Source organism: Scyliorhinus torazame, chromosome 18 (assembly GCF_047496885.1).
Source record: "Scyliorhinus torazame isolate Kashiwa2021f chromosome 18, sScyTor2.1, whole genome shotgun sequence".
In the NCBI taxonomy this organism is placed as follows: Eukaryota; Metazoa; Chordata; class Chondrichthyes; order Carcharhiniformes; family Scyliorhinidae; genus Scyliorhinus; species Scyliorhinus torazame.
The window spans coordinates 35129439-35150381 of record NC_092724.1 but is presented as its reverse complement, the minus strand read 5'-3'; the positions used below and the strand labels follow the sequence as shown (position 1 = coordinate 35150381).

General features: G+C 45.5%; 1 protein-coding gene across 16 annotated transcripts in view; it reads right to left on the bottom strand.

Moving 5' to 3' along the window:
- Positions 1-20943, bottom strand: part of LOC140395110 (uncharacterized) — an 86186-nt gene that overhangs the window by 43786 nt on the left and 21457 nt on the right. For 5 of the 16 annotated variants that reach the window (XM_072482542.1, XM_072482548.1, XM_072482552.1 and 2 more), the window contains exons 17-45: positions 19834-19980; positions 18988-19137; positions 18610-18774; positions 18146-18307; positions 17056-17202; positions 16673-16840; positions 16201-16362; positions 15744-15887; positions 15366-15530; positions 14895-15056; positions 13797-13940; positions 13155-13325; positions 12711-12857; positions 12254-12397; positions 11863-12033; positions 11391-11549; positions 10942-11085; positions 10567-10734; positions 10229-10390; positions 8654-8815; positions 8163-8327; positions 7069-7188; positions 6296-6454; positions 5840-5989; positions 5333-5500; positions 4649-4810; positions 2342-2482; positions 1538-1698; positions 1379-1446 (exon numbers count right to left, since the gene is read on the bottom strand). In XM_072482542.1, the coding sequence (XP_072338643.1) occupies positions 1379-1446; positions 1538-1698; positions 2342-2482; positions 4649-4810; positions 5333-5500; positions 5840-5989; positions 6296-6454; positions 7069-7188; positions 8163-8327; positions 8654-8815; positions 10229-10390; positions 10567-10734; positions 10942-11085; positions 11391-11549; positions 11863-12033; positions 12254-12397; positions 12711-12857; positions 13155-13325; positions 13797-13940; positions 14895-15056; positions 15366-15530; positions 15744-15887; positions 16201-16362; positions 16673-16840; positions 17056-17202; positions 18146-18307; positions 18610-18774; positions 18988-19137; positions 19834-19980 (4438 nt within the window). The remainder of the gene's footprint in view (positions 1-1378; positions 1447-1537; positions 1699-2341; positions 2483-4648; positions 4811-5332; positions 5501-5839; positions 5990-6295; positions 6455-7068; positions 7189-8162; positions 8328-8653; positions 8816-10228; positions 10391-10566; positions 10735-10941; positions 11086-11390; positions 11550-11862; positions 12034-12253; positions 12398-12710; positions 12858-13154; positions 13326-13796; positions 13941-14894; positions 15057-15365; positions 15531-15743; positions 15888-16200; positions 16363-16672; positions 16841-17055; positions 17203-18145; positions 18308-18609; positions 18775-18987; positions 19138-19833; positions 19981-20943) is intronic. The other 11 variants (XM_072482554.1, XM_072482555.1, XM_072482551.1 and 8 more) reach the window with 11 other exon arrangements.

Here is a 20943-nt window from a genome sequence, read left to right as displayed (position 1 = left end):
ATTAACATAATACTGAACATCTGGTGACATTAATTTAACCTGATTGAAGAACTGGGGCGAAATTCTCCCCCAACGGCGCGATGTCCGCCGACTGGCGCCAAAAACGGCGCCAATCAGACGGGCATCGCGCCGGCCCAAAGGTGCGGAATGCTCCGCATCTTTGGGGGCCGAGCCCCAACATTGAGGGGCTAGGCCGGCGCCGGAGGGATTTCCGCCCCGCCAGCTGGCGGAAATGGCGTTTGTTGCCCCGCCAGCTGGTGCGGAAATGCGGCGCATGCGCGGGAGCGTCAGCGGCCGCTGACAGTTTCCCGGCGCATGCGCGGGAGCGTCAGCGGCCGCTGAAAGTTTCCCGCGCATGCGCAGTGGGGAGAGTCTCTTCCGCCTCCGCCATGGTGGAGGCTGTGGCGGAGGCGGAAGGGAAAGAGTGCCCCCAGGGCACAGGCCCGCCCGCGGATCGGTGGGCCCCGATCGCGGGCCAGGCCACCGTGGGGGCACCCCCTGGGGTCAGATCGCCCCACGCCCCCCCCCCCCCCCAGGACCCCGGAGCCCGCCCACGCCGCCTGGTCCCGCTGGTAAATACCAGGTTTAATTTACGCCGGCGGGACAGGCAATTTCTGGGCGGGACTTCGGCCCATCTGGGCCGGAGAATTGAGCGGGGGGTCCCGCCAACCGGCGCGGCCCGATTCCCACCCCCGCCCAATCTCCGGTACGGGAGACTTAGGCGGGGGCAGGGGTGTGATTCACGGCGGCCAACGGCCATTCTCCGACCCGGCGGGGGGTCGGAGAATGACGCCCCTGATTTCTCAAATCAACTGTGTGGATACCGCTTTTTCTTTCTTGGATTAGACTGCATGCCATTCACCCAGTATTACACACAATTCTGTACATTTCAAGTTAAGGTTGTTCGATGACAGGACGTTTACTCCAGAACTCAATGTCAATGATGCCCACATCCAATGAATGAGTGAAAGGAAAGGTGAGAAGTTTGGATAATTCTAATCTTTATTAGTGTCACAAGTGGGCTTACGCTAACACTGCAATGAAGTTACTGTGAAAATCCCCTAGTCGTCGCACTCCAGCGCCTGCTCGGGTACACTGAGGGAGAATTTATAATATCTAATTTATCTAACAAGCACGTCTTTTGGGACTTGTGGGAGGAAACCGGCGCACCCGGAGGAAACCCACGCAGACACGGCGAGAATATTTGGGGGTTACAACAATGCGGTTAAGGAATTACCTCAACAGCATACATCAACAGGGCTTTATTTATGTAATTAGATTTTTTTATGTAATGGAACAAAGTACAAGTCAATTGAAGTTGATATACATTGTGCATTAATTTTAACTAGGGAATCCATTGTAAGATCTAATTTCTTACCTGAAAGAGACAGATCGGCATTTTAAGAATGTTGAATTTACTTTGCTGTTGGTATAGAGTTTATTGAGCTGCAGAAGATTAAAGTGCAACATTTTATGACAAGAAGTGCAATGAAATGTAACATTTTTGTTCCTATTCAGTTAGATATATCATGATTACCTCGTCAAGAATGTTGCTCGAATTGTTCAAGTACGATGGGGAAGTGAGATTTTGTAGATTTGAATTGAATGGAAGTAAGAGCACAGTGAAGGTTACGTTGACATTTTCTGTTTGAGTTTCTTGAACTGGATTGTTAGTTACAGGCACAATAGGGGGTTCAACTGTAATATAAAGAAGAGTAAAGCAAAATGGGATTAAAGCACTTAGATCCATCCAAATAAGGATGACAACATATTAAGAGAGATCTTTCTGCAAGGCCTCTTAGGTACGCTGAATATCAGAAACTGGATTACTTGGAGCATATGCCCATAGAGATCCTGCCTTCTAAATGCCCTGGAAATGACATGATTGGAGATACATTTCTGTCCCCTCCAGGATCTACAAAACCAGCAAGTGCCTTTGCCGCATTGGCTACCTCTGCTAAGGTAAAGACCCTTATACACACCCAGCTCAGAGGATGACTGGATCATACGATATTGAGACTGCCTAGAGTAGATGGGTTGGCCGACTGCTCCCCCAGCTAACTGACCGAGTGCAAATGAGGACCAACCCCAAAATGCTCCAGGTTCATTCGGCACTAAATGCATTCCATCAACTAGATGCACTTGGTCTTCCTAGGGAACACATCAATCCCCATCTCTCTATATGAGCAAACATCAGGGATATTTCAGTGTGCATTTAAAATGATAGTAGATAAATATACCTTTAAAGCCTAAAGATCAAGAGATTTGACAGAATTTCTGTACACACATAAATGGTAATCAATGTTTTTATTAATTATCCCTCAAATATTTTTGTCTGTACCTGTCAGAAGTCTGGTTGTTCTTGTGGTGGACGCTTCACTGGAGGTCATGAATGTGACTGTGCCTGTAGCAGGGGTATTTATGGAGGTTTGAATCAATGTCGGAGTTTCTGTTGCTGATGGTGTAGGACTTGACGATGATTCTGTTGCACAAAATAGAACATTTAGACTATTACACCCGTGTTCCTGGAATAATCTTTACTTTGTTGATAGATTTCATATGATGTTATCCAGGATTTAGTGATATTTATTGCCAAGATGACTCCTGGACATCACTCCATGTTGTATCATCATTGTGTTGCTTAGCACAACCTCAGCCTCCTCCATTAGGTTAACAATCATTTTCACCTTGGATTTGTTGTTGTTTGTTATCTAAAGCAAGGGTACTGGTGCATTAGGTGAGTGTGTGGTATAATTTTGATGTTGGCACAATGCACTGGAGTGAAGCACACTCCAGCTCAGCGAAATTCAGACACAGTAAACTCAGGGAGGGGGATAGGGATGGATTTATCAGGGGGAGTAAGGGTGTGTTTCTGATACTGTGTACCGATCAGCATGTCCTGACTTCAACCTAGGCTGCACTGAAATCCTGCTAGATATGCAAGTGTGCTAATCTGAGCTACAAACCAGCACCACAAAGAACTGATTGGATGGTATTTGGCTTGGGAGCATGTTTACAGAGTGTGGCAGCACTATTCTCCAGACCTCAGGTTCTCTGTCACAGACCAACAGCTACTAAAATCATACCAGATATGCTGGGTGGGTGCCTCTATAGAACCACTGCCCAATAGCTGCCCCATCAACTAACTATTAAAGTAGTTGATGTTAGCAATCCAAACAGCACATTTCTAACAGGTAGTATGATTTGTGCATTCAAGGTAATCTGTGATGTTAATGTTTAGCCATAATGCTTATCTTAATAAGATAATGTTGCAACAACAACAAATGTTATGCCACATGTTTCTCTCCTGCAGAATTGTAGCCGACTCAAAGAAAGAACAATTTCAATGATCATGGATGTGATTTAATGCTCTCATCGCGCCCAACTTGGTGTCGTGACGAGGCCATTGAACCTCGTGAGAGACGTCTCGCAACGTTCTGGATGTCTCACGTGATTTATCCTAACCAACAGTGTAGGGGGGGGGCGAGGGGCGGGGGCCAGGGACCCTCCCATAGTGCATTCGGGCTTGGGGGGGGGGGGGGCGGTCAGGGGTCGCTTTTGGGACCTCGGAGATCAGGACTCCATTTAAAAAGGGCATCCTGGGCGGGATTCTCCCAGTTCTGGGCAGGGCCGAGAGAATCATCGCAAGCGGGCCACGCCGCCCAAACGCCGGCATGCGATTCTCCGCAGAGCGGAGAATCGGCACCATTGGCGCCAGTGTGGTTGGCGCGGCGCTGATCGCGGGCCGCTCTATGCGGCCGGCCCGCCGATTCTCCAGCCCGCATCGGCCGAATGGCAGTCAGAAAAAAAACGATTTCCGCTGGCACCGTTCTAACCTGCTCTGAGCTGGCAGGACCCCGGCGTTGAAGGGTTGGGTGGCGGGCTGTGGGGGGGGTGAAGGGGGAGTCCGACCCCGGGGGGGGGGCCTCCTATGTATCTGGCCCGCGATTGGGGCTCACCGATCGGCGGGCCGGCCTCTCTGGCTGGGGGCCTCCATTCCTACGCGCCGGCCCCTGTAGTCCTGTGGCATGCTGCGTCGGGGCCGGCAGGTTGAAGGAGGCCACTGTGCATGCGCGGGTTTGCGCCGGTGCCACTGCGCATGTGCAGTGGCGCAGGCGCCAACATGCACATGTGCAGTGGCGCCGGCGCCAACGCGCGCATGCACAGTGGCCTCCTTCAACCTGCCGGCCCCGACGGTGCCCAGTTCACGCTGGGATCAGCAGCTGGAGCAGCGTGAACCGCTCCAGCACTGTGCTGGTCCCCTGTAGGGGCCAGAATTAGGCCTGGCAGCTGCCCGTTCACGCCGTTGTAAAACGCGACGGCATTTACGACAGCGTGGACACTCTGCTGCGGGATTAGAGAATCCTGCCCCCACATTCTCTCACTACACTGGGGTGGTCCGGTGAGGAGAGTTCCCAGTGTACAATATGGGGCTATTTGTAGCCTCTGCCACGGTTTTCCTGCTGAGGCCCCTTATACAACACATGTCGCGTTGTATAGTCATGTGTTCCTCGGGTGCTGCAAATGCATGATTGTATTTGTATCAATAAAACTAAAAGATTATTATTGCATTACATATTCATAATCTTGCATTAAATGTAAGGAATCAGAGTTGAATTGCTGATAACAAATGTAGTAGGAGACTCACCACTTGTAATGAATTGTGTAGTTGTGATTGTCACTGATTCAGCTGTAGATGCTAGAGCAAAGTTGCTTGTTATTATTGCTCCTGTTGTTGATGCGAAAGTTGATGTGGAAGTTGGTCCTGCAGTACTGGTCTGTGTGCTTGCCAACAAGGTTCCATTTGCTGCTGTGAAGGTAGTTAAAAGCATAATGAGGCTAACCAAAAATTCTGAACATCAAGCTGAGAAATCTGTATTAAAATGTGATTTTCTATGTTTTTCCATCACTTTGGTAATACTCAAAAACCTCAGTAGGATAAATGTGTTCATCTTGAAACGGCAAGAAAGTTACACTTGATATTTCCACATGGCCCGCCCCAGCATTATTGCAGGTGATGATGTACCATGTGATCCTATTTTGTGATATGTTTCTAATCCGGTTTTGGATTGAAAACATTCAGAATTGAATATTCACATTGAAGGCATGTTGGGGTGGGAGGGGTTGCCTGCCAGCTGGAGAGCCAGCAGGAGCACCGCACTGCCTCCTTTGGGGAAGGCCTACCATAATAAATGCCAACCTGACATTATTATAGACATTAGAAAGGAACAGGAAAACAAATGAAGCTCATTTCAGTGTGTAGTTATAATCCTGGTTTAAATGGGAAGCAATTACATTGGAGTAACAGGTAAAATTTTACTCGGATAATCACCATTTGTAATAGCTTGCGCAGTCGCGATTGCCGTTGATCCGGCTGTCAATGTTGGAGTGGAGTTGCTTGTCATTGTTTGTGCTGTTGGATTTGATGATGTGGTAGTTGATGTTGAGCTCACTGCTGCGGAGGTGGTCTGTGCACTTGCAGTCGAGGTTTCAGATGTTGCTGAGAAAAGAATTATTGTCATCACCACGACAAACAGGTGAACTCGAATCAAAAACAGAGATTCAAATGCAAACTTACATGTTAAATGTTAACATTTTGTAAGAACACAAATTATTTAGTCAGCTAAATATATCTTTGAAAAAGCAACAAAGCAGCGCCAAGAGACATTTGCACATGATTCTCTGCTGCATTATAATGAGTGGTGAGGTAGGAGTACGATATCTTGAGGCTATTTCCTGATTTGGTTGAAATACTGCGCTGGATTGAAAAGAATCATAATGAAATGCTTTAAATTTCAAGGCATCAGATTGGAAAATAAGAATGTTGGTTAATTCTCACCACTTGTAATACCTTGTGGTGATACGATTGTTGTTGATTCAGTTATTGATGCTGAACTGGAGCTGCCTGTAGTTGTTGATTCTGTTATGATTGTAGATGCAGAGCTCGATGCTGCGTTGTTGGTCTGTGCACTTGCAGTTAATATTTCTGCTGTTTTGGCGAAAATAAATAATGGCACCTTTGAATCAAACCGGTAACATTCAATATTATACTCAGAAATGTACATTAATATACAAATGTCTCTGGTTTGTTTACAAATCCCCCAAAACTCAGCACAAGCATGTTGTAGCTGAAGCAAAGCAGAGGTTAAATTCACAAATATTTCTCTGCATTGTTATAGACATAATCGGTAAAACTTCAAGACTTGGACTTTATTTTAGTGTGCTGCCAAACACATGATTAAAATTGAGAACAATTACATTGAAAGACCAGATGAAAGTGTGCTTTGATACTCACCACTTGTTGCAAAGCCTTGAGTTGTGATTGTCGTTGATTCAGTTATCGACACAGGGTTGGAGCTACCTGTTGTTGTTTCTGCTACTGGACTTGTTGACATTGTTGTTGATGTAGAGCTCACTGCTGCTGTGATGCTCTGTACACTTGCAGACGATGTTGCTGTGAAAGCGAAACATGGTGTTACAGAGAGAAAAAGGCCACTTAGAATAGAATAGAATCAGTACAATGTAGAAGGAGGCCATTCAGCTCATCGAGTCTGCACCGACCCTTCGAAAGACCACCCTACATAGGCCCAATTCCCCACCCTATTCCTGCAATCCCACCCTCAAGGGCAATTTGGCATGGCCAATCCACCAAACCTGCACATCTTTGGACTGTGCGAGGAAACTGTTGCACCTGGAGGAAACCCACGCAGACACGGGGAGAAAGTGCAAACTCCACACAGACAGTTGCCCGAAGTTGGAATCAAACCCGGATCCCTGGCACTGTGAGGCAGCAGTGCCAGCCACTAGGAATGAGATACACAGAAATCTAAATTAAAATACTAACTGCAGTGTTCTGTTAACACTTTGTTGGAACTAAATTACTCAGTTGGTTAAATGTTTCCATGTGAAAACAGCAAATAAACACCAGTTAACATTCACACAAGGTGGGCAAGGAAGTATGAGTATGATAGCTCGTCACTTAAATTTCCTGATGTGGATCTGATGTTGCATCGGATTTAAAAAGAAACACAAATGAAACGGATGATCAATGTTTACTCGGATACTCACCACTTGTTGTAGTGAGTGGCGATGTTGAGATGCTTGTTGATGCTGGAGCAGAGCTTGTTGTGGTTGTTGCTTCTGATGCAGGGGCTGGTATTACAATGCTGTTGCTGGCATTCAAGATTTCTGTTTTTGCAAAACAATTATGGAATATTACATAATAATTAATGACATATATCATGCAAACTAGCAATTGTGAATACCACACGCAGAAATTTGAATGAAAAAAACAAACTTCTATGACCAGAGGGCGCAAAATAATAGTAAGGGATCACCCATTTAAGACAAAGATGAGGAGGAATTTCTTCTCTCAGAGGGTAATGAGTCTGTGGTACCACAGATGGGCAGCATGGTGGCATAGTTGTTAACACTGCTGCCTCAGAGCACCAGAGACCCGGGTTCAATTCCGGCCTTGGGTGACAGTCTGTGCGGAGTTTGCACTTTCTCCCTGTGTCTGCGTGGGTTTCCTCTGGGTGCTCTGATTTCCTCCCACCGTCCAAAGAAGTGCAAGTTACGTGGGTTGGCCATGCTAGATTGCTCCTTAGTGTACAAAGATGTGTAGGTTAGGTGGACTTGTGGGGTTGCAGGGATGGGACGGGGGGGACATGGGGGGGGGGGGGGGTGCTCTTTCAGAGGGTCGGTGCAGACCCGATGGGCCGAACGGCCTCCTTCTGCACTGGAGGAATTCTATGATTCTAGGGCTGTAGAGGCTGGGTCGTTAATTATGTGCAAGGCTGTGATAGACAGATTTTTAATCAGTAAGGGAATCAAATGTTATGGGGTAAAGGTGGGAAAGTGAAGTTGAGGATTGTCATATTGAATCAGTCATGATCTCATTGAATAGCAGAGCAGATTCCATGGGCTGAATTGCCCTCCGGTCCTATGGATTTGTTAACAATTGGAACATATTACAAATCACCCACAAATATTTGCAAAAGACACAAATCAGCAGATTAATTTTGCAAATGTTTCCCCCATGCATTATTCTAATTATAACCAGAACAACTGCAATATTTTCCATTTGCTTCAGTCGTGAGTCACAATTCTGTTTTAAATTCGACGGAATAAGGTTGGAACATAAAAAGAACTAAGTTACTTACCACCTGTTGTAATGCCTTGTGTAGTTGCAATTGTCACGAATTCAGCTGTTGATGCTGGACTGGAGCTGCTTGTGGTTGTTGACCCTGGCGTACCTGTTGAGGTGGGAGTTGCTGCGAAGCTGGTTACTGCAGTAGTGGTCTGTGCACCAGCAGTTGAGGTTTCCGCTGTTTCAGTCAAAACAAAAATTTGCATATTTAAGTCCAACCAACAACTTGCAACAACATACTCCAAAATGAGCATTAATATACTGGTTTGTTAACAAACTTCCCCAAAATACGTCACGGGCATGTGGCAGCAGGCGAAAAGCAGAAGGGAAAGATTACCTGCTGCGTTATTATAAACATTAAAACTGTAATACTTGGAGTTAATTTTAGTATGTGGCCATTCTTCTGAGCGATTACATTGGAACAGCAGATAAAAGAGTGCTTGGACCCTCACCCCTTTAGATTTGAAGGAATCTGAGTGGAAAAATATCTACCAATGTACTCACCATTTATTGTAATGCCTTGTGTTGTGATTGTTGTTGATTGAGTTGTTGATGCTGGAGTGGAGATGCCTGTAGTTGTTAATTCTGTTGCACTTGTTGATGTGAGAGTTGAGGCAGAGTTCGGTGCTGCACTGGTGATCGGTTCAGATGCTGTTGATGATTCCGCTGTGTCAGTGAAAATAAATAATGACACAATCGAGTCAAACCAGCAACTTAACATACGCAACAACATGGAATATACAAATGGCTGTTATTTGTTATCAAGTTCACAAACAATACAACATAGGCATGTGGCAGTTCAGGCAAAGCAGAAGGTGAAATTAGCAAATGATTCTCCCCTACATTTCTATGAATTTAAACCATAAAACGTCAATCTTAGTTTTAGTATGTGGTCAAACTCATGAGGTGCGAATTAACGGGACAAGTTCAGAGTGCGGTAGCGTGCAAGGTTTCCCATGAGCTCCTCGACTCCGCGTTGGCGAGCTCACCACTTGATGCAGTGATTAGTACTGTTGCAATTGTGCTTGATTAAGCTATCAGTGCAGGAGTGAAGCTGCTGGTTGGCATGAGCATTGATGGCAAGATCACTGCTGTAGTGGTGGTCTGTCTACTTGCAGATGAGGGGCGGAATTCTCCGACCCCCGCCGGGTCGGTGAAACGCCGGGGCCGTGCGAATTGCGCCATGCTGCCCCGATGCCGGGACGCGATTCTCCGCAGAGCGGCGTATTGGCGCCACTGGGGCCGGCGTGGTCGGCGCGGTGCCGGTCAGGGTATGCGCCGATTCTCTGGCCTGGTTGGGCCGAGCGGCCGTCAACAAAAAGCCAAGACCTGCCGATGCCGTTCTAACATCCTCTGAGCCGGCAGGACCTCGGCATTGAAGGGTCTGGGGGCGGCCTGTTGGGGGGGGAGGGGGCCGACCCTGGGGGGGGGCCTCCGTAATGGCCTGGCCCGCGATCGGGGCCAACCGATCGGTGGGCCGGCCTCTCTGTCGGGGGGCCTCCTTTCCTCCACGCCGGCCCCTGTAGCCCTGCGCCATTTGGCGTCAGGGCCGGCGCAGGGAAGAAGGCCATTGCGCATGCACTAGTTGGCGCCAGGCCAACTGCGCATGCGCGGACCCCACGGCGCCGGGTTCACGCAGGGATCGTGCTACCCCACTGTGGCCCGGAGAATCGGGTCTCGGAACGGGCGATGACGCCGAAGTAAAACACTCCCGTTTTTACGCCGGCTTCGGCACTTAGCAGCCCGATGGGAGAATCCCGCTCGAGGTTTCTGTTGTTGCAGTGAAAATAATTAATGATATATACGAGTTAAACTAGCAACTTTGAATTCCGTAATTCGAAATGTGAACTAAAACGCAAACTTCTGTGATTTGTTAAAAATGCAACATCATCCAAATTATCCACAATCATATGAAATAGACACTAAGCCGCACGTGAATTTTACAAATGATTCTCCCTTGCATTTTGTAAGTGTGACCAGCAAAATGTGAATATGTTTGAATGACAGTATATAGTCATACGTCTGCTTTAAATTTAAAGGAATCATATTAGGTTCAGAAAAATGTACAATTATATTTACCATTTGTTATCATGCCTTGTGTAGGAATTGTTGTTGATTCAGTTGTTGTTGCTGGAGTGGCGATGCCTGGAGTTATTGATTCTGTTGCACTTGATGATGTGGGAGTTGATGCTGAGTTTGATGCTGCACTGGTGGTCTGAGCAGATGCAGTTGATGATTCTGCTATTACAGTGTAAATCAATCAAGACATAATTGAGTCAAACCAGCAACTTGCAACACCATACTCAAAAATGCGCATTAACATACAAACGGCTCTGGTCTGTTCACAAATGCTCCCATGATTTAAATTGAGAGCAATTACATTGGAGCATCTGATAAACATGTTCCTGAATACTCACCACTTATTGTAGAAGCTTGTGTTGTGACTGAAGAAGATTCAGTTATCGGTGCAGGAGTGGAGCTGCTTGTTGCTGTTTTGGCTACTGGACTTGTTGACATGGGAGTTGAAGTTGAACTCACTGCTGCAGTCGTGCTCTGTGGGCTTGCAGTCAAGGTTTCAGATGTTGCTGTGAAAGTGAAGAATGACATTACTGAGAGAAAGTGGCAACTTGCAGGGAAATACACAGAATTTTAAATGAAAATAGAAAGTGCTGTCTTTTGTTTACACTTTAGTGGAATACAAATTACTCCCTTGATGAAATGTAACAAACAGTGGAATAGCAAAGGTATAAATAAACATTAGATTGGAACATTAATTTCACAATGATACTCACCACTTGGTGAAGTGAGTGTTGACATTGAGTTGCTTGTTGATGCTGGAGTGGAGCTTTCTGTGGTTGTTGCTCCTGATGATCTTGTTGATACAGGAGTTGGTGAAGAGGCTGATATTGCAGCACTGCTACTTGTGGTTGAGATTTCTGTTGTTGCAGTGAAAATTATCAATGATATGTACGAGATAAACTAGCAACTTTCAATTCAGTATTCAGAAATGTGAATTAAAATATAATCTTCTTTGATTTGTTTAAAATTAAACATCATCCAAATTACCCACATATATTTGCAGTAGACACAAAGCAGCAGGTGAGTTTTACAAATGATTCTCCCATGCACTTTTGTAAGTGAAACCAGCAAAATTATAATATTTTGTTTGAATTTCAGTCTGAAGCCACTCGCCTGCTTTAAATGTCTAGGAATTATATTGGGACAATAAAATTATACTTGCCACTTGTTATAGTGCCTTGTGTTGGGATTGTTGGTGATTCGGTTGTTGGTGCTGGAGTGGAGATGCCTGTACTTGTTGATTCTGTTGCACTTGTTGATGTGGGAGTTGATGCAGAGTTTGATGCTGCAGATGTGGTCTGTACAGATGCAGTTGATGATTCTGCCGTTTTAATGAAAATAAATAATGACATAATCGAGTCAAACCAGCAACCGGCGATACCATACTCAAAAATGTGTATTAACATACAAACAGCTCTGGTCTGTTCACAAATGCTCCCAAAATACAGCACAGGCATTTTTCAGCAGACTCAAAGCAGAAGGTGAAATTGCAGATTGGTTCACCCCTGTATTAATATGATATTGAACTATTAAAACTGCTATATTTTATTTTTAACTTATTATGTCATCTAACACATTTTGAATTGAGAGCAATTACATTGGAACATCTAATAAATATGTTCCTGAATACTCACCACTTATTGTGGAGGCTTGTGTTGTTGCGATTGTCGTCGATTCAGTTATCGGTGCAGGAGTGGAGATGCTTGTTGCTGTTTCGGCTACTGGACTTGTTGACATGGGAGTTGATGTTGAGCTCACTGCTGCAGTGGTGCTCTGTGAACCTGCAGTCGAGGTTTCAGATGTTGCTGTGAAAGTGAAGAATGACATTACTGAAAGAAAGAGGCAACCTGGAGGGAAATGCCCAGAATCTCAATTTAAAATAGAAAGAGCTGTCTTCTGTTAACGCTTTGATAGAATAGAAATTACTCAGTTCATTAAATGTATCAAACAATGCAATAGGAACAAGTACCAAGGATCATTTACACATGAATTAGATTGGAACATTAATTTCACGATGATACTCACCACTTGGTGAAGTGAGCGTTGACATTGAGATGCCTGTTGATGCTGGAGTGGAGCTTTCTGTGGTTGTTACGCCTGATGAACTTGTAGATACAGGAGTTGATGAAGAGGCTGATATTGTAGCACTGCTACTTGTGGTTGAGATTTCTGTTGTTGCAGTGAAAATAATTAATGCTATGTACGAGGTTAACTAGCAACTTTCAATTCCGTCTTCAGAAGTGTGAATTAAAATACAAACTTCTTTGATTTGTTAAAAATTAAACATCATCCAAATTACCCACAAATATTTGCAATAGACACAAAGCAGCAGGTGAATTTTGCAATGAATCCTCCCATGCACTTTTGAAGAGTAACCAGCAAAATGGGAATATCCTGTTTAAATTTCAGTATATAGTCGTATGTCTCACTTTAAATTTCAACGAATCAGATCGGAATGAGAAAAATGTACAATTATACTCACCACTTTTTGCAATGCCTTGGGTCGTGATTGTTGTTGATTCAATTAATGGCGCTGGAGTGGAGATGCCTGTAGTTGTTGATTCTGTTGAACTTGTTGATGTGGGAGTTGATGCGGAGTTCAATGCGGAAGTGGTGGTCTGTGCTGATACTGTTTCAGTGAAAACAAATAATGACATAATCGAGTCAAACCAGCAACTTGCAATACTACACTTGAAAATGTGCATTAATATACAAATGACTCTATCTGTTCACAAATTCCTGAGAACAGGGCACAGGAATTTTGAAGCAGACTCAAAGCTGAGGGTGAGATTACTAATTCGACCCCCCTGTATTAATATGACTGTAAACCATAAAACCGTGTTTACCTTATTTTATCGTAAACTGGTGATTTAAATTGAGAGCAATTACTATGGAGCAATCGATAAATATGTTCTTGAATACTCACCACTTACTGTCGAAACTTGTGTTGTGATTGTCGAAGATTCAGTTATCGGTGCAGGAGTGGAGCTGCTTGTTGCTGTTTCTGCAACTGAACTTGTTGACATGGGAGTTATGGGAGTTGATGTTGAGCTCACTGCTGCAGTGGTGCTCTGTGTACCTGTAGTCGAGGTTTCAGCTGTGAAAGCGAAGAATGACATTATTGAGAGGAAGAGGCAAATACACAGAAATCTAAATGAAAATAAAAGCTGCTTTTTCTGTCAACAGTTGTTAGAATACAAATTACTCAGTTCATTAAATGTATCAATATTGGTTAAGCAAAAAGTATCAAGTATTATTTACATATGAATTAGATTGAATTTCTTTTCTTTTAAAAATTGAATGCACCCAATTCTTTTTTTCTGATTAAGGGGCAATTTAGCTTGGCCAATCACCTACTCTGCACATCTTTTGGGTTGTGGAGCAGACAACTTGGAGGGAAATACACAGAAATCGAAATGAAAATACAAAGTGCTATCTTCCGTTCACACTTTAATTGAATAGAAATTACTCAGTTCATTAAATGTATCAAATACTGGAATAGGAACAAGTACTAAGTATCATTTACACATGAATTAGATTGGAACATTAATTTTACGATGATACTCACCACTTGGTGAAGTGAGTGTTGACGTTGAGATGCTTGTTGATGGTGGAATGGAGCTTTCTGTGGTTGTTGCTCCTGATGAACCTGTTGATATGGGAGTTGATGAAGAGGCTGATACTGTAGCGCTGCTACTTGCAGTTGACGTTTCTGTTGTTGCAGTGACAATAGTTAAAGATATATATGAGGTAAACTAGCAACTTTCAATTCCGTCTTCAGAAATGTGAATTAAAATACAAACTTCTAGGATTTATTAAAAATGAAACATGATCGTAATTATCCACAGATATTTGCAACAGGCACAAAGCAGCAGATGAGTTTTAAAATTGATCCTCCCATGCATTTTGTAAAGTGTAACCAGCAAAATGGAAATTTTGGGGGGAATTTCAGTGTATAATCATACTCCCATTTTAAATTTCAAGGAATCATGGGCGGGAATCTCCCCTCCCGCGGCAGAGTGCCCATGCTGTCGTAAACACCGTCGCGTTTTACGGCGGCATGAACGGGCCGCTGCCAAGAGTAATTCTGGCCCCTACAGGGGGTTAGCAGGGTGCTGGAGCGGTTCGCGCCACTCCAGCGGCCGATCCCGGCGCGAACTGGGCGCCGCAGGATCTGTGCATGCGCAGTGGCATCCTTCAACGCCGGCCCCGACACAACATGGTGCAGGACTACAGGGGCCGGCGCGGAGGTAAAGAGACCGGGGGACAGAGAAGCCTGCCCGCCGATCGGTGGGCCCCGATCGCAGGCCAGGCCGCATCAGTGGCCCCCCCGGGGACGGAGCCCCCCCTACATCCCCCCCCAACAGCCCGCCACCTTACCCTTGCACCCAGAGTTCACGCCGGCTGCGAGAAGGTGTGGTCGGCGCCGGCGGGACTCAGCGTTTTAACTACGGCCGCTTGGTCCATCCCGAGAATCGGCGGCCGCGTACAGCGGCCCGCGACCAGCGCCACGCCAACCACGCCGGCACCAATTCTCTGCTCCGCGGAGAATCGCATGCCAGCATCGGGGGGGGCGTGGTCCGGTCGCGGCATGTCACCGGCCTGGCCCCGGGCTGAGAGAATCCCACCTCATATTGGGATGAGAAAAATGTCCAATTTTACATACCACTTGTTGCAATGCCTTGTGTTGCGATTGTTGTTGCTTCAGGTGTTGGTGCTGGAGTGGAGATGCCTGTAGTTGTTGATTCTGTTGCACTTGTTGATGTGGGAGTTGATGCAGAGTTTGATGCTGCACTGGTGTTCAGTGCAGATGCAGTTGATGATTCTGCTGTTTCCGTGAAAATAAATAAAGACATAATTGAGTCAAACCAGCAACCGGCGATACCGTACTCAAAGATGTGTATTAACATACAAATGGCTCTGGTCTGTTAACATATTCTCTCAAAATACGGCACAGGCATTTGCAGCTGACTCAAAGCAGAGGGTGAAATTGCTGATTGGTGCACCCCTGTATTAATATAATGTAAACCATAAAACTGCCATATTTTGTGTTTATCTCATCATGTCGACAAACACATGATTTAAAATGAGAGCAATTATATTGGACCATGTGATAAACGTGTTCCTGAATACTCACCACTTGTTGTAGAGGCTTGTGTTGTTGTGATTGTCGAAGACTGAGTTATCGGTGCAGGAGTGGAGCTGCTTGTTGCTGTTTCGGCTACTGGACTTGTTGACATGGGGGTTGATGTTGAGCTCACTGCTGCAGTGGTGCTCTGTGAACCTGCAGTCGAGGTTTCAGCTGTGGAAGTGAAGAATGACATTACTGAGAGAAAGAGGCAACTTGGCAGGAAATATACAGAAATCCAAATGAGAATAGAAAGTGTTGTCTTCTGCTAACACTTTGGTAGAATAGAAATTACTCAGCTAACTAAATGTACCAAATATTGGAATAGTACCAAGTAACATTTACACATGAATTCGATTGGAGCGTTAATTTCACAATGACACTAACCGCTTGGTGAAGTGAGTGTTGACGTTGAGATGCTTGTTGATGCTGGAATGGAGCTTTCTGTGGTTGTTGCTCCTGATGAACTTGTTGATACAAAAGTTGATGAAGAGGCTGATATTGCAGGGCTGCTACTTGCGGTTGAGGTTTCTATTGTTGCAGTGACAATAATTAATGATATAAAAGAGGTAAACTTGTACATTTCAATTCCGTATTCAGAAATGTGAATTGAAATATAGACTTCTTTGATTTGTTAAAAATAAAATGTAATCCAAATTACCCACAAATATTTGCAATAGACACCAAGCAGCAGGTGAATTTTACAAATGATCCTCCCATGCACTTTTGTAAGTGCAAACAGAACAATGAGAATAGTTATTTGGAATTTCAGTATATAGTCATACGGCTGCATTAACTTTGAAGGAATTGTATTGGAATGAGTTAAATATATAATTATATTTACCACTTGTTAACGTGCCTTGTGTTGGGATTGTTGTTGATTCAGTTGTTGGTGCTGGAGTGGAGATGCCTGTAGTTGTTGATCCTGTTGCAGCTGTTGATGTGGGAGTTGATGCAGAGTTTGATGCTGCAGATGTGGTCTTTGCAGATGCAGTTGATGATTCTGCTGTTTCCGTGTAAATAAATCAAGACATAATTGAGTTAAACCAGCAACCGTCGATCCAATACTCAAAAATGTGCATTAACATACAAATGTCTCTGGTCTGTTAACAAATTCTCTCAAAATTCGGCACAGCCATTTTGCAGCTGACTAGAAGCAGAAGGTAAAATTTGTGATTGGTTCACCCCTGTATTAATATGATATTAAACCATAAAACTGCCATATTTTGTGTTTACCTTCTTATGTCGTCAAACACACAATTTAAATGAGAGCAATCACATTGGAGCATCTGGTAAACCTGATCCTGAATACTCACCACTTGTTGTAGAGGCTTGTGTTGTTGCGATTGTCGTCGATTCAGTTATCGGTGCAGGAGTGGAGCTGCCTGTTGTTTCTGCGACTGGGCTTGTTGACATGGGGGTTGATGTTGAGCTCACTGCTGCAGTGGTGCTCTGTGGACCTGCAGTTGAGGTTTCAGATGTTGCTGTGAAAGTGGAGAATGACATTACTGAGAAAAAGCTGCAACTTGGAGGGAAAGACAAAGAAATCCAAATGAAAATACAAAGTCTTCTGTTAACACTTTGATGGAATACAAATTACTCAGTTCATTAAATAGGTCAAATATTGCCATAGGAACAAGTACCAAGTAACATTTACACATGAATTTGATTGGAACATTAATTTCACGATGATACTCACCACTTGTTGAAGTGTGTGTTGATGTTGAGATGCTTGTTGATGGTGGAATGGAGCTTTCTGTAGTTGTTGCTCCTGATGAACCTGTTGATATGGGAGTTGGTGAAGAGGCTGATACTGTAGCGCTGCTACTTGCAGTTGATGTTTCTGCTGTTGCAGTGACAATAATTAATGATATATACGCGGTAAACTAGCAACTTTCAATTCCGTCTTCAGAAATGAGAATTAAAAGGCAAACTTCTCGGATTTATTAAAAATGCAACATGATCCTAATTATCCACAGATATTTGCAACAGACACAAAGCAGCAGGTGAGTTTTAAAATTGATCCTCCCATGGACTTTTGTAAAGTGTAACCAGCGAAATGGGAATATTTATTTGGAATTTCAGTGTATAATCGTACTCCCGCTTAAAATTTCAAGGAAGCATGGGCGGTATTCTCCCATCCCGCGGCAGTGTCCACGCCGTCGTAAACGCTGTCGCGTTTTACGACGGCATGAACGGGCCACTGCCAGGAGTAATTCTAGCCCCCATAGGGGGCTAGCACGGTGCTGGAGCGGTTCGCGCCACTCCAGCTGCCGATCCCGGTGCGAACTGTACACCGCGGGATCCGTGCATGCGCAGTGTGGCCTCCTTCAACGCCGGCCCGGATGCAACATGGCCCAGGACTACAAGGGCCGGCGCATAGGAAAAGAGGCCAGGGGACAGAGGGGCTGGCCCGCCGATTGATGGGCCCCGATCGCAGGCCAGGCCGCATCGGAGGCCCCCACCGGGGCAGGAGCCCCCCCCCCCCCCCGCCCCACATGCCGCCACCCGACCCTTGCACCCAGAGTTCATGCCGACTGTGAGCAGGTGTCGTCGGCGCCAGCGGGATTCAGCGTTTTAACTACGGCCGCTGGGTCCATCCCAAGAATAGGCGTGCCCGGTGCCACGCCAACCATGCTGGCGCCAATGGCGCCGATTCTCTGTTCCGTGCAGGATCGCATGCCACCGTCGGGAGGGTGTGGTCCGGTCGCGGGAATTCACAGGCCCGGCCCCGGGCTGAGAGAATCCCGCCCCATATTGGGATGAGAAAAATGTGCAAATTTACATACCGCTTGTTGCAATGCCTTGTGTTGCGATTGTTGTTGATTCAGTTGTTGGTGCTGGAGTGGATATTTCCGTAGTTGTTGATTCTGTTGCACTTGTTGATGTGGGAGTTGATGCAGAGTTTGATGCTGTACTGGTGATCAGTGCAGATGCAGTTGATGATTCTGCTGTTTATAAATAAAGACATAATTGAGTCAAACCAGCAACCGGCGATACCATACTCAAAGATGTGCATCAACATACAAATGACTCTGGTCTGTTCAGAAATTCTCCCAAAATATGGCACAGGCATTTGCAGCTGACTCAAAGCAGAGGGTGAAATTGCTGATTGGTGCACCCCTGTATTAATATAATGTTAAACCATAAAACTGCCATATTTTGTGTTTATCTCATCATGTCGACAAACACATGATTTAAAATGAGAGTAATTATATTGGACCATGTGATAAACGTGTTCCTGAATACTCACCACTTGTTGTAGAGGCTTGTGTTGTTGTGATTGTCGAAGACTGAGTTATCGGTGCAGGAGTGGAGCTGCTTGTTGCTGTTTCGGCTACTGGACTTGTTGACATGGGGGTTGATGTTGAGCTCACTGCTGCAGTGGTGCTCTGTGAACCTGCAGTCGAGGTTTCAGCTGTGGAAGTGAAGAATGACATTACTGAGAGAAAGAGGCAACTTGGCAGGAAATATACAGAAATCCAAATGAGAATAGAAAGTGTTGTCTTCTGCTAACACTTTGGTAGAATAGAAATTACTCAGCTCACTAAATGTACCAAATATTGGAATAGTGCCAAGTAACATTTACTCATGAATTCGATTGGAACATTAATTTCACGATGATACGAACCGCTTGGTGAAGTGAGTGTTGACGTTAAGATGCTTGTTGATGTTGATGTTGGAATGGAGCTTTCTGTGGTTGTTGCTCCTGATGAACTTGTTGACACAGGAGTTGATGAAGAGGCTGATATTGCAGTGCTGCTACTTGCGGTTGAGGTTTCTGTTGTTGAAGTGACAATAATTAATGATATTTACGAGGTAAAGTAGCAAATTTGAATTCCGTATTAGAACATAGAACATAGAATTTACAGTGCAGAAGGAGGCCATTCGGCCCATCGAGTCTGCACCGGCTCTTGGAAAGAGCACCCTACCCAAGGTCAACACCGCCACCCTATCCCCATAACCCAGTAACCCCACCCACCACTAAGGGCAATTTTGGACACTAAGGGGAATTTATCATGGCCAATCCACCTAACCTGCACATCTTTGGACTGTGGGAGGAAACCGGAGCACCCGGAGGAAACCCACGCAGACACGGGGAGGATGTGCAGACTCCGCACAGACAGTGACCCAAGCCAGAATCGAACCTGGGACCCTGGCGCTGTGAAGCAATTGTGCTATCCACAAGGCTACCGTGCTGCCCGAAATGTATTCAGAAATGTGAATTAAAATATAAACTTTTTTGATATGTTAAAAATGAAATGTAATCCAAATTACCCACAAATATTTGCAATAGACACAAAGCAGCAGGTAAATTTTACAAATGATCCTCCCATGCACTTTTGTAAGTGCAAACAGAAAAATGGGAATAGTTTTGATGGAATTTCAGTATGTAGTCATACTGCTGCATTAAATTTGAAGGAATTGTATTGGAATGAGTTAAATATACAATTATATTTACCACTTATTGTAATACCTTGTGTTGCGATTGTTGTTGATTCAGGTGTTGGTGCTGGAGTGGAGATGCCTGTAGTTGTTGATTCTGTTGCACTTGTTGATGTGGGAGTTGATGCAGAGTTTGATGCTGCAGACGTGGTCTGTGCAGATGCAGTTGATGATTCTACTGTTTCCGTGTAAATAAATCAAGACATAATTGAGTCAAACCAGCAACCGGCGATACCATACTCAAAGATGTGCATCAACATACAAATGACTCTGGTCTGTTCAGAAATTCTCCCAAAATATGGCACAGGCATTTTGCAGCTGACTCAAAGCTGAAGGTGAAATCTGTGATTTGTTCATCACTGTATTAGTATGATATTAAATCATAAAATAGCCATATTCTGTGTTTACCTGCTTTTGTCGTCAAACACACAATTTAAATGAGAGCAATCACATTGGAGCATCTGATAAACCTGATCCTGAATACTCACCACTTGTTGTCGAGACTTCTGTTGTTGCGATTGTCATCAATTCAGTTATCTGTGCAGGAGTGGAGCTGCTTGTTGCTGTTGCGGGTGGGGGGGGTTGCTGGGGGAGGTCTGTATGAAGGGTTTGCCGCGATCCCCCATGGGGGGGGGAGGGGGCTGGAGGTGGCATGGGGAGGGAAGGTGGATGTGGTTGGGGGAGGGGAGGGGAGTGGGGAAGGGTGACGTGGTTGGGGGGGTGGAGGGGGAAGGTTGGACGTGGTTGGGGGGATGGGGTGGGGGGGGAGTGGGGAAGGGTGGACGTGGCTGGGGGGGGAGGGGTGGAGTGGGGAAGGGTGGACATGTTTGGGGCGGGGCTGTGGAGGGAGTAGGGAAGGGTGGATGTGGTTGGGGGAGGGGGGGTCTGGGATGGGCGACGACAGGGCTAAGGAGGATGGGTTGTGTAAAGGAGTACAGGGAAGGGGGGATGGCGTGGGAGAAGGGGTCGGGGGTGGGGGATTGAGAAGCGGGGAGGAGGGAGCGGGGCAAATGATGCCACCATCCTGCCGGGTTGGGGGGGTGGGCCCTTCACGGTTGCCCGCGGGACCGAGACCCCCAGCTGGAGTGCAGTGGCAAAAAGGTGCCGAAGACACCCTTCCAAATCGAGGGCATGGTGAAGG